This window comes from Ceratotherium simum, chromosome 11, assembly GCF_057802395.1.
Source record: "Ceratotherium simum simum isolate JZ-2026a chromosome 11, ASM5780239v1, whole genome shotgun sequence".
Classification (NCBI taxonomy): Eukaryota; Metazoa; Chordata; class Mammalia; order Perissodactyla; family Rhinocerotidae; genus Ceratotherium; species Ceratotherium simum.
In genome coordinates, this window is record NC_141910.1 from 1,331,715 (window position 1) to 1,344,613 (window position 12,899).

The 12,899-nt window shown below is 37.4% G+C and overlaps 1 protein-coding gene across 3 annotated transcripts in view; it reads left to right on the forward strand.

The window, feature by feature from the left end:
* The window catches only part of CHMP3 (charged multivesicular body protein 3), an 83,659-nt gene that overhangs the window by 47,222 nt on the left and 23,538 nt on the right, over positions 1 to 12,899 (forward strand). For all 3 annotated transcript variants that reach the window (XM_014792758.2, XM_087436465.1, XM_087436464.1), the window contains one exon: positions 7,700 to 7,879. In XM_014792758.2, the coding sequence (XP_014648244.1) occupies positions 7,700 to 7,879 (180 nt within the window). The remainder of the gene's footprint in view (positions 1 to 7,699; positions 7,880 to 12,899) is intronic.

The following is a 12,899-nucleotide window of genomic DNA, read 5'->3' on the forward strand; positions in this document are numbered from 1 at the left end:
AAGCTGTAAGACCTACAGAAAAAATAGCAAAATGGCCAAAGTAAGCCCCTCCTTATTAGTAATTACTTTAAATTTAAATAGATTAAACTCTCCAATTAAAAGACATAGCTTGACAGAATGGATTTTAAAAAAAATGACCCTACTGTATGCTGCCTACAAGAGACTCATTTTAGATCCAAAGATACAAATAGGTTGAAAGTGAAAGAACAGAAAAAGGTATTTCATGGAAATAGTAACGAAAAGAGAGTGGAGATTGCTATGCTAATATAAGACAAAATAAACTGTAAATCAAAAAAATTTACAAGAGTCAAAGAATGATATTATATGTTAATAAAACTTTCAATACAGTAAGAAGATATAACAGTTATACACATCTGTGCACCTAATAACATCATCAAAATATATGAAGCAGAAATTGACAGAATTAAAGGGGGAAGTAGTCCTACAATAATAGTTGAAGACTTTAATAACCCAATAATCCACTCTCAAAAGTGGATATAACAACCAGACAGAAGATAAATAAGGAAATAGAGGAGTTAAACAACACAACAAATGAACCAGATCTAATAGACATATACAGAATATTCTTACCAAACAACAACAGAATACACATTCTTAAGTGCACGTGGAACATCCTCCAGGGTAGACCATATGTTAGGCCAAACAAGTCTCAGTTAATTTTAAAATATAGATATATGATATCTTTGCTGACCACAACAAAGATTGGTTAGAAATCAATAACAGAAGGAGCACTGGAAAATTCACAGATATGTGAAAGTTAACACACTATTAAACAACAAATGGGTCAAAGAAGAAATCACAAGGGAAATTAGAAAATACTTAGAATGAGTGAAAACCACAAGACAGTATATCAAAACTTATGGGATGTAGCAGAAGCAGGGAAATGATAGCTGTAAAAATTTTTATATTAAAAAAGAAGAATGATCTCTTCAAAAAATGGGCAGAGGATATGAACAGACATTTTTCCAAAGAAGATATACAGATGGCCAACAGGCACATGAAAAGATGTTCAACATCAATAATCATTAGAGAAATGCAAATCAAAACTTCAATGAGATAACACCTTAATATCTGTTAGAATGGCTAAAATTATCAAGACAAAAAATAAGAGATGTTGGAGAGGATATGGAGAAAAGGGAACCCTCATACACCACTGGTGGGAATGCAAACTGGTGCAGCCACTAAGGAAAAAAGTATGGAGGTTTCTCAAAAAATTAAAAATAGAAATACCATACAACCCAGCTGTCCCACTACTGCATATTTATCCAAAAAACTTGAAATTAACAATTCAAAGAGACTTATGCACCCCTATGTTCATTGCAGCATTATTCACAGTAGCCAAGAAGTGGAAGCAACCCAAGTGCCCATCAACTGATGAATGGAAAAAAAAGATGTGGTGTGTATATACGTATATATGTATACACACACACACACACACACACACACAATGGAATACTACTCAGCCATAAAAAAGACAAAATTGTCCCATTTGCAGCAACATGGGTGGACCTTAAGGGTATTATGTTAAGTGAAATAAGCCAGACCGAGAAAGACAAACACCATATGATTTCACTCATCCGTGGAAGATAAACACATGGACAAAGAGAACAGATTAGTGGTTACCAAAAGGAAGGGGGTTGGGGGTGGGCATAAGGGGTAAAGGGGCACATATATATGTGACTGACAAATAATAATGTACAACTGAAATTTCACAATGTTATAAACTATTATGACTTTAATAAAAAATTATGCATCAATAAACAAAAAAAAGAGAATGATGTCAAATCAAGAACCTAACTTTACAATTTACAGAATTAGAAAAAGAGGAGCAAACTCAACCTAAAGCTAGCAGAAGGAAGGCAATAATAAAGATTACAGCAGAGATAAACAAAATAGAGCATAGGAAAACAATAAAGAAAAATCAAAGAAACCAAAAGTGAGTTCTTTGAAAACATCAACAAAATTGAGAAACCTTTAGCTAGGTTGACTTAAAGAGAGAGAGAAGACTCAAATGCCTAAAATCAGAAATGAGAGTGAGCTTTACTATGAAGCTACAGAAATAAGAAATATTACAAGAGAGTACTGTGAACAGTTGTGCACCAACAAATTGGTTAACCTAGATGAAATAGACAAATTCCTAGAATCACAAAACCTACCAAGACTGAAATACAAAGAAGTAGAAAATCTGAACAGACACATAACTGGTAAGGAGATTTAATCAGTAATCAAAACTCTCCTGACAAAGAAAAGCCCTAGACCCAATGTATTCACAAGTGATTTCTACCAAATGTTTAAAGAACTAACACCAGTCCTTCTTGTGCTTTTCCAAAAAACTGAAGAGAAGGGGACACTTTCTAACTCATTCTATAAGGCCAACATTGCCCTGATACCAAGCCAGACAAAGACACACAGAAAAGAAAACTACAGACCAATATCCCTTATGAACATCAATGCACAAATCCTCAACAAAATACTAGCAAACAGAATTCAAAAGGATTATGTCCTGTGACCAAGTGGGATTTATTCCTGGAATGCAAGGATGGTTCTACATGTGAAAATAGATCAGCAAAATATACCACATCAACAAAACGAAGGGAAAAAACCACATGATCATCTGAGTTGATGCAGAGAAAGGATTTGACAAAATTCAACACCACTTTATGATAAAAATCACTCAACAAACTAGGAATAGGAGGAAATTACTCAACATAATAAAAGCCATATGTGAAAAGCCCACAGCAAACGTTACATTCAATGGTAAAAGATTGAAAGCTTTTCCCCTAAGATAGGAACAAGGCAAGGAGGCCTGCTTTTGCCACTTCTCTTGAACATGGTACTGGAAGCCCTAGCCAGAGCAGTTAATCAAGTAAAAGAAATAAAAGGCATCCAAATTAGAAGGGAAGAAGTAAAATTATGTGTTTGCAGATGATATGATCTTACATGTATAAAACCATAAAAATTCCACAGCAGAACTTTTAGAACTAATAAATGAATTCAGTAAAATAGCAAGATACAAAATGCACAAAAATCAGTTGTATTTCTGTATACTAAGAGTGAACAGTTTTAAAAGTAAATTAACATAACAGTCCCTCTTACAGTAGCATCAAAAAGAATAAAATACTTAGGAATTAACTTAGCCAAAGAGGTGAAAGACTTGTACAATGAAAACTACAAAACATTGCTGAAAGAAGTTAAAGACATAAATATGTGGAAAGACATCCCATGTCCATGGATTGCAATACTTAACATTGTTAAGATGTCAGTAGCACCCAATGTGATCTACAGATTCAGTGCAATCCCTATCAAAATCCCAAAGATGTTTTTTGCAGAAATAAAAAAATCATCCTGAAATACATATGGCATCTCAAGGGACCCCCTAAGTGACAAAACAATCTTGAAAAAGAACAAAGTTGGAGGACTTACACTTCCTCGTTTCAAAACTTACTAAAAGCTGTAGACAGAAAATCAGTGTGCTACTGGCATGAAGACAGTTAGAAAGACCAATGAAGTCCAATAGAGAGCCCAGTAGTAAAACCTCACATATATGGTCAAATGATTTTCAACAAGTGTGCCAAGACCATTTAGTGGGGAAAAGACAAGTCTTTTTGACAAATATGCTGGGAAAACTGAATATCCGCAGTCAAAAGAATGAGGTTGGACCCTTACCTAACAAACATATACAAAAATTAAGTCAAAATGGATCAAAAATCTAAATGTAAAAGCTAAAACTATAAAACTCCTAGAAGAAAACATAGGGTAAAACAAAAACTTCACAGCATTAGATTCGGCAGTGATTTCTTGTGTATGACCCCAAAGCCACAGGCTACAAAAAAATACAGTAGATAAATTGCACTTCATGAAAATTAAAAAATTTTGTGAATCCAAAGACACAGTAAAAAGAGTAAACAGGGTGAAAAGGCAACCCACAGAATGGGAGAAAATATTTGCAAATCATGTATCTGACAAGGGATTAATATCCAGAATATATATAGAACTCCTAAAACTTAACAGCTTAAAAACAGCCCTGTTCAAAAGTGGGCAAAGGACTTGAATAGACTTCCAAATCTATAGAATATTTCTCCAAAGAAGATACATAAATGGCCAATGAGCATATGAAAAGATGCTCAACATCACAGATCATTAGGGAAATGCAAATCAAAACCACAATGAGGGCCGGCCCCACGGCTTAGCGGTTAAGTGCGCGCGCTGCGCTGCTGGCGGCCCGGGTTCAGATCCTGGGCATGCACCAACGCACTGCTTCTCCGGCCATGCTGTGGCCGCGTCCCACATACAGCAACTAGAAGGATGTGCAGCTATGACATACAACTATCTACTGGGGCTTTGGGAGAAAAATAAATAAATAAATAAAATTAAAAAAAAAAAAAAACCACAATGAGATACCACCTCACACCCATTAGGATGGCTGCTATCAAAACAAAACAAAACAGAAAATAAAAGTATTGGCAAAGATTTGGAGAAATTGGAACCATTGGTCACTGTTGGTGGGAATTTAAAATGGTGCAACAGCTGTGGAAAACAATCTGTCTTTCCTCAAAAGATTAAAAATAGAATTACTATATGATCTAACATTCCTACTTTTGAGTATTGCTATGGACTGAATGTTTGTGTTCCTCCCCAAATTCGTATGTTGAAGCACTAATCCCCAGTGTGACAGTATTTGGAGGGGGGAGCCTTTAGGAGGTAATTAGGCCGTGAATGTGGAGCCCTCGTGAATGGGATTAGTGCCCCTATCAGAAGAGACACGAGAAAGATAATCTCTGTCCACTGTGTTAGGATAGAAGAAGAAGGCATCCATCTGCAAACCAGGAAAACGGCTCTCATTGGGAACTGAATTGGCCAGCACCTTGATCTTGGACTTCCCAGCCTTCAGAACTGTTTGAAATAAATTTCTGTGGTTTAAGCCACCTATCTATGATATTTTTGTTATAGCAGCCTGAACTGACTAATACAGATATTGGTACCATGAAGTAGGGTGCTGCTGTAACAAATACCTGAAAATGTGGAAGCAGCTTTGGAACCTGGGTAATTGGGTAGAGGCTTAGAAGAGTTTTGAGTTGCAAGCTAGAAGAAGCCTGCTTTGCCAGGAATGGACCTTTAAAAGTGATTCAGGTGAGGGCTTAGGGAAAAAAAAAAAAAAGGAGGGCTAGAGAGAAAGCCTCCATCTTAGAGAACAGGTAATAACCATGTACATAATGTTGGTAGAAATGTGATGGTAAAGGCCATTCTGATGAGGTCTCAGACGAAAATGAGGAACATGTTACTGGACAGTGGAGAAAAGGCCATCCTTGTTATAAAGTGGCTAAGAACTTGGCTGAACTGTGTTGAGGGTCTAGTGTGTTGTGGAAATTAGAACTTGCAAGCAATGAAATTGTGTATTTAGTTGAGATTTCTAAGTAAAATGTTGAAGGAGTGACTTGATTCTTCCTGACTGCTTGTAGTAAAATTCAAGGAGAGAGTAATGAATTGAAGGAATTATTAAACAAAAAGGAACCAGAACTTAAAGATTTGGAATAGTCTCAGTCTATCAATGTTGCAAAAAATGAGAAAACATGTTCGAAAGAAGACACTTAAGAGTATGGCTGACTGACCATTTGATAAGGAGGTTAGTATAGGTGTGAACCGTGGACTTTATCAGCCACCCCAGCAAGATCACTGCCAGTTCGAACTGAAGGAGATGGATACAGAATGAAGGAAGGCTGTTGGACTTAACTAGATTCTACAGGACAGGATGATAAAACCACTTGGCTTCGACTTGTGCTCTTCATCAAGGAAGGGAAAGAATATCCCCAAAGCTGATTCAGAGATTATCAGGGCCACCATCTTAGTTCTCATATCCCAGAGTGTCCCCAACTGAAGCCATAGGGGAAGGACCACTGGCAGAGCCCTGGGGGTGTGACTCCCTGCCAGGAGAGCCTCAGCTTGGGTGGGGTCCCCACAGAAAGCCGCAGTGTGGTGGTGCCCCACCAAGCCCTGCAGGTGACGTTACCACCCTCGTGGGCTAGAAGTCAGAGCATTGAGCCACAGAGGATTTTTCTTGCGTCTTAAGATCTCATGGAGTTTGGACATGCTTGGAACCTGTCACCCCTTCCTTCTTTCCTGTTTCTCCCTTTGGAATGGGAATGTCTTTCCTGTACCTGTCACAGGGTCGTCGCTGGAGAGGAATTTTGCCTCAGGGTGAATCATATGTTGAGTCTCACCGATATCTGATTTAGGTGATATTGAGATGAGACTTTGAACTTTAGACATTAGAGTTGCTGCTGGAAGGAGTTAAGACTTTTGAGGCTATTGGGATGTAATGAATGCATTTGGAATGTGAGAAGGACGTAAATTTTAGGGGGGGCAGAGGCAGAGTGCTATGGACTGAATGTTTATGTGCCCCTAAATTTCATATGTTGAGGGTATAGCCCTCATGAATGGGATTAGTGCTCTTATAAGAAACACAAGAGGTGATCTCTTTCTTGGCCATGTGGGGATATAGCAAGAAGCCATCTGCAAACCACGGGGTTCTCACCAGGGACTAAATTGATTGTTGGCATCTTGATCTCGGACTTGCCACCCTTCAGAACTATGAGAAATAAATTTGTGTTGTTTAAGCCAATCAGTCTATGGTGATATAGGTATATACACAAAAGATTTGAAAGCAGGATCTCGAAGAGATATTTATATACTCATGTTCATAGCAGCATTAGTCACAATAAGTAAAGGTTGAAAGCAACCCAAGTGTCCATTGATGGATGAGTGGATAAACAAAATTTGGTATATACACACAATGAAATATTATTCAGCCTTAAAAAGGAAGGAAATTCTGATAAGATGCTACAATGTGGATGAACCTTGAGGATGTTATGCTAAGTGAAATAAGCTAGTCACACACACAAAAAATACTGTATGATTCCGCTTATATAAGGTACCTAAAATAGTCAAATTCATAAAGACAGAAAGTAGGATGGTGGTTACCAGGGGCTAGCGGGAGGAGGGAATGCGGAGTTATTGTTTAATGGGTTTAAGTTTCAGTTTTGGAAGTTGTAGAGAGTTCTGGAGATGGATGGTGGTGATGGTTCACAACAATATGAATGTACATAATACCACTGAACTGTGTACTTAAAAATAGTTAAGATGGTAAATTTTTTATATCATGTGTATTTTACCACAATAAAGAAAAATCTCTACTGTCCATAAAGCACATAATATAGACATATCTTACCTGTAGTTAATGCTGTTATGATAACTTCTAACGTGTTCAGGTTTTCCTTAAGTTGCGGGTTTTTCTAAATCATTAATGACTATACAGAAATTGTACTTCCATAATTGTGGGAATACTGCTTATTGATTAGTAGAGCAGGCTCTGGAATGCATTTACAGTATTTTAAAAATTCCTTAGTACCGATACCAACAAACATTAGAATGGGCTCACAAAAGCAGTTTTGAAATTTTGTCTAGTGTAATAGGATTTACTTTTCTTTTTACTCTTAAATTACTTTATGTTGTATCTGGACATAATGAATACTTGCAACAGTAATTATTTTATTTTTGTTTATATCCTCCTGTTTTTCTATTTAATAGACACATTTAGATCACAATAAGAACAGATTTGAGTGCCAGTAAATCTTCTGGTTTACCCTTAATTTTTTGGTGTTCTGTTATGTTCTAAATTTAGATATCCAAAGAGAAGAAGAAAAAGTCAAACGGTCTGTGAAAGATGCTGCCAAGAAGGGAGAGAAGGATGTCTGTGTGGTTCTGGCCAAGGAGATGATCAGGTCGAGGAAGGCTGTGAGCAAGCTCTATGCTTCCAAAGCTCACATGAACTCTGTGCTCATGGGGATGAAGAACCAGCTGGGTAAGAGCCCTTACCTTACAGCCGCCTCGTTAGTGCTGATGCTCTTGCTGTTGTCATCAATGCTGGTTTCCTTGAATAGGAAGAACAGTGTCAGCTCTGGTTTTTATTCTTTTTTTGTGTGTGTGAGGAGATCAGCCCTGTGCTAACATCTGCCAATCCTCCTCTTTTTTTGCTGAGGAAGACTGGCCCTGGGCTAACATCTGTGCCCATCTTCCTCCACTTTATATGGGATGCTGCCACAGCATGGCTTGACAAGCGGTGCGTCAGTGCGCACCTGGGATCCGAACCGGCGAACCCCGGGCAACCGCAGCGGAGCGCGCGCACTTAACCGCTTGCATCACCGGGCCAGCCCCTGGTTTTTATTCTTTATATTGTCTTAGTTGGGGTGTTATACAAATGCAAAATATAATTATTACTATTGTTATTATTTTATTATTATTCATTTTCTTTTGCCAGTGTTGTTGAAGTAATGGCAAAATCTACATATAAATCTGCTTTGTTTAGAATTTAGAATGTATTTCCTAATGTGAACAGTGTTATAAAGTGGCCTAGGAATTGAGTCATAGGACTAAAAAGTGGGCCTGTGCGTTAGAGGAGGGTGAAGAAGCGCTTCCTCTGTCCTAGGCCCAAAGCCACCCCAGACAGAATTTTAAAACAGGCTGAGTTTGTCTTTGGCTTTCGCCCACCTCCTTTTCTGCCTCATCTCTAGCTCTATATGCTTCCTTACTTCTTAGGACTCTGCAGACCACGTAACGGGTATTCAGCATACATACGAACTATCAACTTAATTTTTAAAACCTTCTTATATTTAAAATTAAAATAAACACACTTTATTTTCCTTTTGGTGCCCCATATAATACTGTTTGTGATCTGTCACAGGCATCTGTCTCCCGGTCAGTGACAGCTTGAGTCATAGGTTAAATTTTACATCCAGTCAGCTTCTTTTCTTATTCAATTTCTGTTAAATGAAGTCCTAACTCAGAATTATAGGTCTTTGAGAATGGCAGCAAGTGACTATCAGATATTTAGCCTAGGTACACACTCAGATATTATGGAGAAATTTTTAGTTAAAGAATATTTTCAGCTCTGTCAGATACTACATAGATGACTATAGGACACTCAAAAGTTAGAATACTTGGGCTGGCCCCGTGGCCCAGTGGTTAAGTTTGGCACGCTCCAATTCGGCAGCCTGGTTCATGGGTTCAGATCCCGTGTGCAGACCTACCCTGCTCATCAGCCATGCTGCGGCAGCGACCCACATATAAAATAGAGGAAGATTGGCACAGATGTTAGCTCAGGGCTAATCTTCCTCAAGCAAAAAAAGAGGAAGATTGGTAACGAATGTTAGCTCAGGGTGAATCTTCCTCAGCAAAAAAAAGAAAACAAAGGCGACTTGAATGTTTAAATTTAGAGGCTGGTGCCAAATGACTGCGTAATCCATTATTTGGTTGTATTTGGCTCTGTATTTCTTTATGTTTAATTTTAACATTTGGATGTGTTTTGTTTTTTTTTTTTCAATTTTTTGTTTATTGCAGTAACATTAGTTTATAACATTGTATAAATTTCAGGTGGACATCATTATACTTCTATTTCTGCATAGATTACATCATGTTCACCACCCATATACTAATTACAACCCATCACCACACACATGTGCCAAATTATCCCTTTCGCCCTCCTCCCTCCCCCCTTCCCCTTTGGTAACCACCAATCCAATCTCTGTCTCTATGTGTTTGTTTATTGTTGTATTATCTACTACTTAATGAGGGAAATCATACGGTATTTGACCTTCTCCCTCTGACTTATTTCACTTTGCATAATATCCTTAATGGCCATCCATGTTGTCACAAATGGCTGGATTTCATCATTTCTTAGGGCTGAGTAGTATTCCATTGTGTATATATACCACATCTTCTTTATCCATTTGTCCCTTGATGGGCACTTAGGTTGCTTCCAAGTCTTGGCTATTGTGAATAACGCTGCAATGAACACAGGGGTGCATGTATCTTTACGCATTGGTGTTTTCAAGTTCTTTGGATAAATAGCCAGCAGTGGAACAGCTGGATCATATGGTAGTTCTGTGCTTGATTTTTTGAGGAATCTCCATACTGTTTTCCATAGTGGCTGCACCAGTTTGCACTCCCACCAGCAGTGTATGAGAGTTCCCTTCTCTCCACATCCTCTCCAACACATGTTGTTTCCTGTCTTGTTAATTATAGCCATTCTGACGGGCGTGAGGTGATATCTCATTGTAGTTTTGATTTACATTTCCCTGATAGTTAATGATTTTGAACAACTTTTCACATATCTGTTGGTCATCTGTATATCTTCTTTGGAGAAATGTCTGTTTAGGTCTTTTGCCCATTTTTTAATTCGGTTGTTAGTTTTTTTGTTGTTGAGATGCATCAGTTCTTTGTATATTTTGGAGATTAAGCCCTTATCAGATGTATGGTTTGCAAATATCTTCTCCCAATTGTTAGGTTGTCTTTTCATTTTGTTGATGGTTTCCTTTGCTGTGCAGAAGCTTTTTAGTTTGATGTAGTCCCATTTGTTTATTTTTTCTATTGTTTCTCTTGCCCGGTCAGACATGGTGCTTGAAAAGATGTTGCTATCTTTAAGACCGATGTCGAAGAGCATACTGCCTATGTTTTCTTCTAGAAGTTTCATAGTTTCAGGTCTTACATTCAAGTCTTTAATCCATTTTGAGTTAATTTTTGTGTATGGTGTAAGGTAAGGGTCTACTTTCATTTTTTTGCATGTGGCTATCCAGTTTTCTGAACACCATTTGTTGAAGAGACTTTCTTCTCTCCATTGTATGTTCTTGGCTCCTTTGTCAAAGATTAGCTGTCCATAGATGTGTGGGTTTATTTCTGGACTTTCAATTCTATTCCATTGACCTGTGTGTCTGTTTTTGTGCCAGTACCATGCTGTTTTGGTTACTATAGCTTTGTATATATTTTGAAATCAGGGAGTGTGATACCTCCAGCTTTGTTCTTTTTTCTCAGGATTCCTTTAACTATTCGGGGTCTTTTGTTTTTCCAAATAAACTTTAGGATTCTTTGTTCTATTTCTGTGAAAAATGTTGTTGGAACTTTGATAGGGATTGCATTGAATCTATAGATGGCTTTAGGAAGTATGGACATCTTGACTATGTTAATTCTTCCAATCCAAGAGCACGGAATATCTTTCCATTTCTTTGTGTCGTCTTCAATTTCTTTCAGCAATGTTTTATGGTTTGCCGTGTACAGCTCTTTCACCTCTTTGGTTAAGTTTATTCCTAGGTATTTTATTCTTTTTGTTGCAATTGTAAGTGGGATGGTATTCTTAATTTCTCTTTCTGCTACTTCGTTGTTAGTGTATAGAAATGCAACTGATTTTTGTATGTTGATTTTGTATCCTGCAACTTTACCATATTCGTTTATTACTTCTAAAAGTTTTCTGGTGGATTCTTTAGGGTTTTCTATATATAAAATCATGTCATCTGCAAATAGTGACAGTTTCACTTCTTCCTTTCCAATTTGGATCCCTTTTATTTCTTTTTCTTGCCTGATTGCTCTGGCTAGGACTTCCAGTACTATGTTAAATAGGAGTGGTGACAGTGGGCATCCTTGTCTGGTTCCCGTTCTTAGAGGGATAGCTTTCAGTTTTTCACCATTGAGGATGATATTACCTGTGGGTTTCTCATATATGGCCTTTATTATGTTGAGGTACTTTCCTTCTATACCCATTTTATTCAGAGTTTTTATCATAAATGGATGCTATATCTTGTCAAATGCTTTCTCTGCATCTATTGAGATGATCATGTGATTTTTATTCCTCATTTTATTAATGTGGTGTATCACATTGATTAATTTGCGAATGTTAAACCATCCCTGCATCCCTGGAATAAATCCCACTTGATCATGGTGTATAATCTTTTTAACATATTGTTGTATGTGATTTGCTAGTATTTTGTTGAGGATTTTTGCATCGATGCTCATCAGTGATATTGGCCTGTAATTTTCTTTTTTTGTGTTGTCCTTGTCTGGTTTTGGTATCAGGGTAATGTCGGCTTCGTAGAATGAGTTAGGGAGCTTCCCCCCCTCCTTAATTTTTTGGAAGAGTTTGAGAAGGATAGGTATTAAGTCTTCTTTGAATGTTTGGTAGAATTCACCAGGGAAGCCGTCTGGTCCTGGACTTTTATTTTTGGGGAGGATTTGGTTACTGTTTCGATCTCCTTCCTGGTGATTGGTCTATTCAAATTCTCTACTTCTTCTTGATCCAGTTTGGAAGGTTGTATGATTCTAAGAATTTATCCATTTCTTCCAGATTGTCGAATTGCTTGGCATATAGCTTTTCATAGTATTCTCTGATAATCTTTTGTATTTCTGAGGTGTCTGTTGTAATTTCTCTTCTTTCATTTCTGATTTTACTTATTTGTGCCTTCTCTCTTTTTTTCTTGGTGCATCTAGCTAAAGGTTTGTTAATTTTGTTTATCTTTTCAAAGAACCAGCTCTTGGTTTTATTAATTTTTTCTATTGTTTTTTTGGTCTCTATTTCATTCATTTCTGCTCCGATTTTTATTATTTCCCTTCTTTCACTGATTTTGGGCTTTGTTTGTTCTTCTTTTTCCAGTTCCTTTAGGTGCATTGTTAGATTGTTGATTTGAGATTTTTCTTGTTTGTTCAGATAGGCCTGTATTGCTATAAACTTCCCTCTTAGAACCGCTTTTGCTGTATCCCATAAATTCTGGCATGTCGTATTTTCATTTTCATTTGTCTCCAGGTATTTTTTGATTTCTTCTGTGATTTCTTCGTTGACCCAGTCGTTGTTCAGTAGCATTTTGTTTAATCCCCACGTATCTGTGGCTTTTCTGATTTTCTTCCCATAGTTGATTTCTAGTTTCATACCGTTGTGGTCAGAAAAGATGCTTGGTATTATTTCCGTCTTCTTAAGTTTATGGAGACTTGTTTTGTGGCCTAATATGTGATCAGTCCTGGAGAACGTTCCATGTGCATTTGAAAAGAACGTGTATTCTTCG